Below are 610 nucleotides of genomic sequence, written 5' to 3' on the forward strand. Positions count from 1 at the left end.
TAACCAATTATTTAATTTATTATTAAAAATCATTTTGCTCTGTCTTTACAAATTGAATTTATAATATTGCCTAACAAAAATATGAACATCTTACACACAGCTTCTTGTATAAAAATAGTGTACCGTCAACATAAATAACGTTCGATCAATAACTGTTTCAGCTTTTCATCAAATTATATTTTTGCGATAAAATACTTAGTCATTGTTAGACCTGCGAATTTTATACATTCATGAAACAATTGAATGTGTTGAAAATATAAACGTTGCATATGACGCATAAATACTAAATAAAGAAATGCATATTGCTTAAATTATGAAAAGGGGAATCTGAAGTGCATTTTCTCTTCTATTTTTAATCTCCAATCGCAAATCCGCTGTCTAGTCTTAAAATTAAGCATTCTCTTATTGACAAATCTATTCTTAAGCAGGGAAGTGGTCATGAAAGTATGTACCAGTTGGGCCCCAGGCATCGTCGTTTGTTGCCTCCCGGACTTTGGCTTCTGTTTCCGTGTAGTTCATAACTACATTGGTCCTAAAATATCAAATTTCATTTAGATTAATACATTAATAGTATGTATAGATATTCTTAATAACTAGTAAGCGATAGCTA

The 610-nt window shown here is 30.2% G+C and overlaps 1 protein-coding gene and 1 long non-coding RNA gene across 2 annotated transcripts in view; one reads left to right on the top strand and one right to left on the bottom strand.

The window, feature by feature from the left end:
- Positions 1–610, bottom strand: part of lqfR (clathrin interactor lqfR) — a 12,141-nt gene that overhangs the window by 5,714 nt on the left and 5,817 nt on the right. The window contains exon 2 of the mRNA XM_018034773.2: positions 453–532. Coding sequence (XP_017890262.1) covers positions 453–532 — 80 coding nt within the window. The remainder of the gene's footprint in view (positions 1–452; positions 533–610) is intronic.
- The window catches only part of LOC113465081 (uncharacterized), a 3,708-nt gene continuing 3,618 nt past the window's right edge, over positions 521–610 (top strand). Inside the window, exon 1 of the long non-coding RNA XR_003389908.1 lies at positions 521–570. This is a non-coding gene — a long non-coding RNA (uncharacterized LOC113465081). The remainder of the gene's footprint in view (positions 571–610) is intronic.

The sequence above is a fragment of the Ceratina calcarata genome, unplaced genomic scaffold, assembly GCF_001652005.2.
Source record: "Ceratina calcarata isolate Rehan_Ccalc_2016 unplaced genomic scaffold, ASM165200v1 scaffold804, whole genome shotgun sequence".
Taxonomy (NCBI): Eukaryota; Metazoa; Arthropoda; class Insecta; order Hymenoptera; family Apidae; genus Ceratina; species Ceratina calcarata.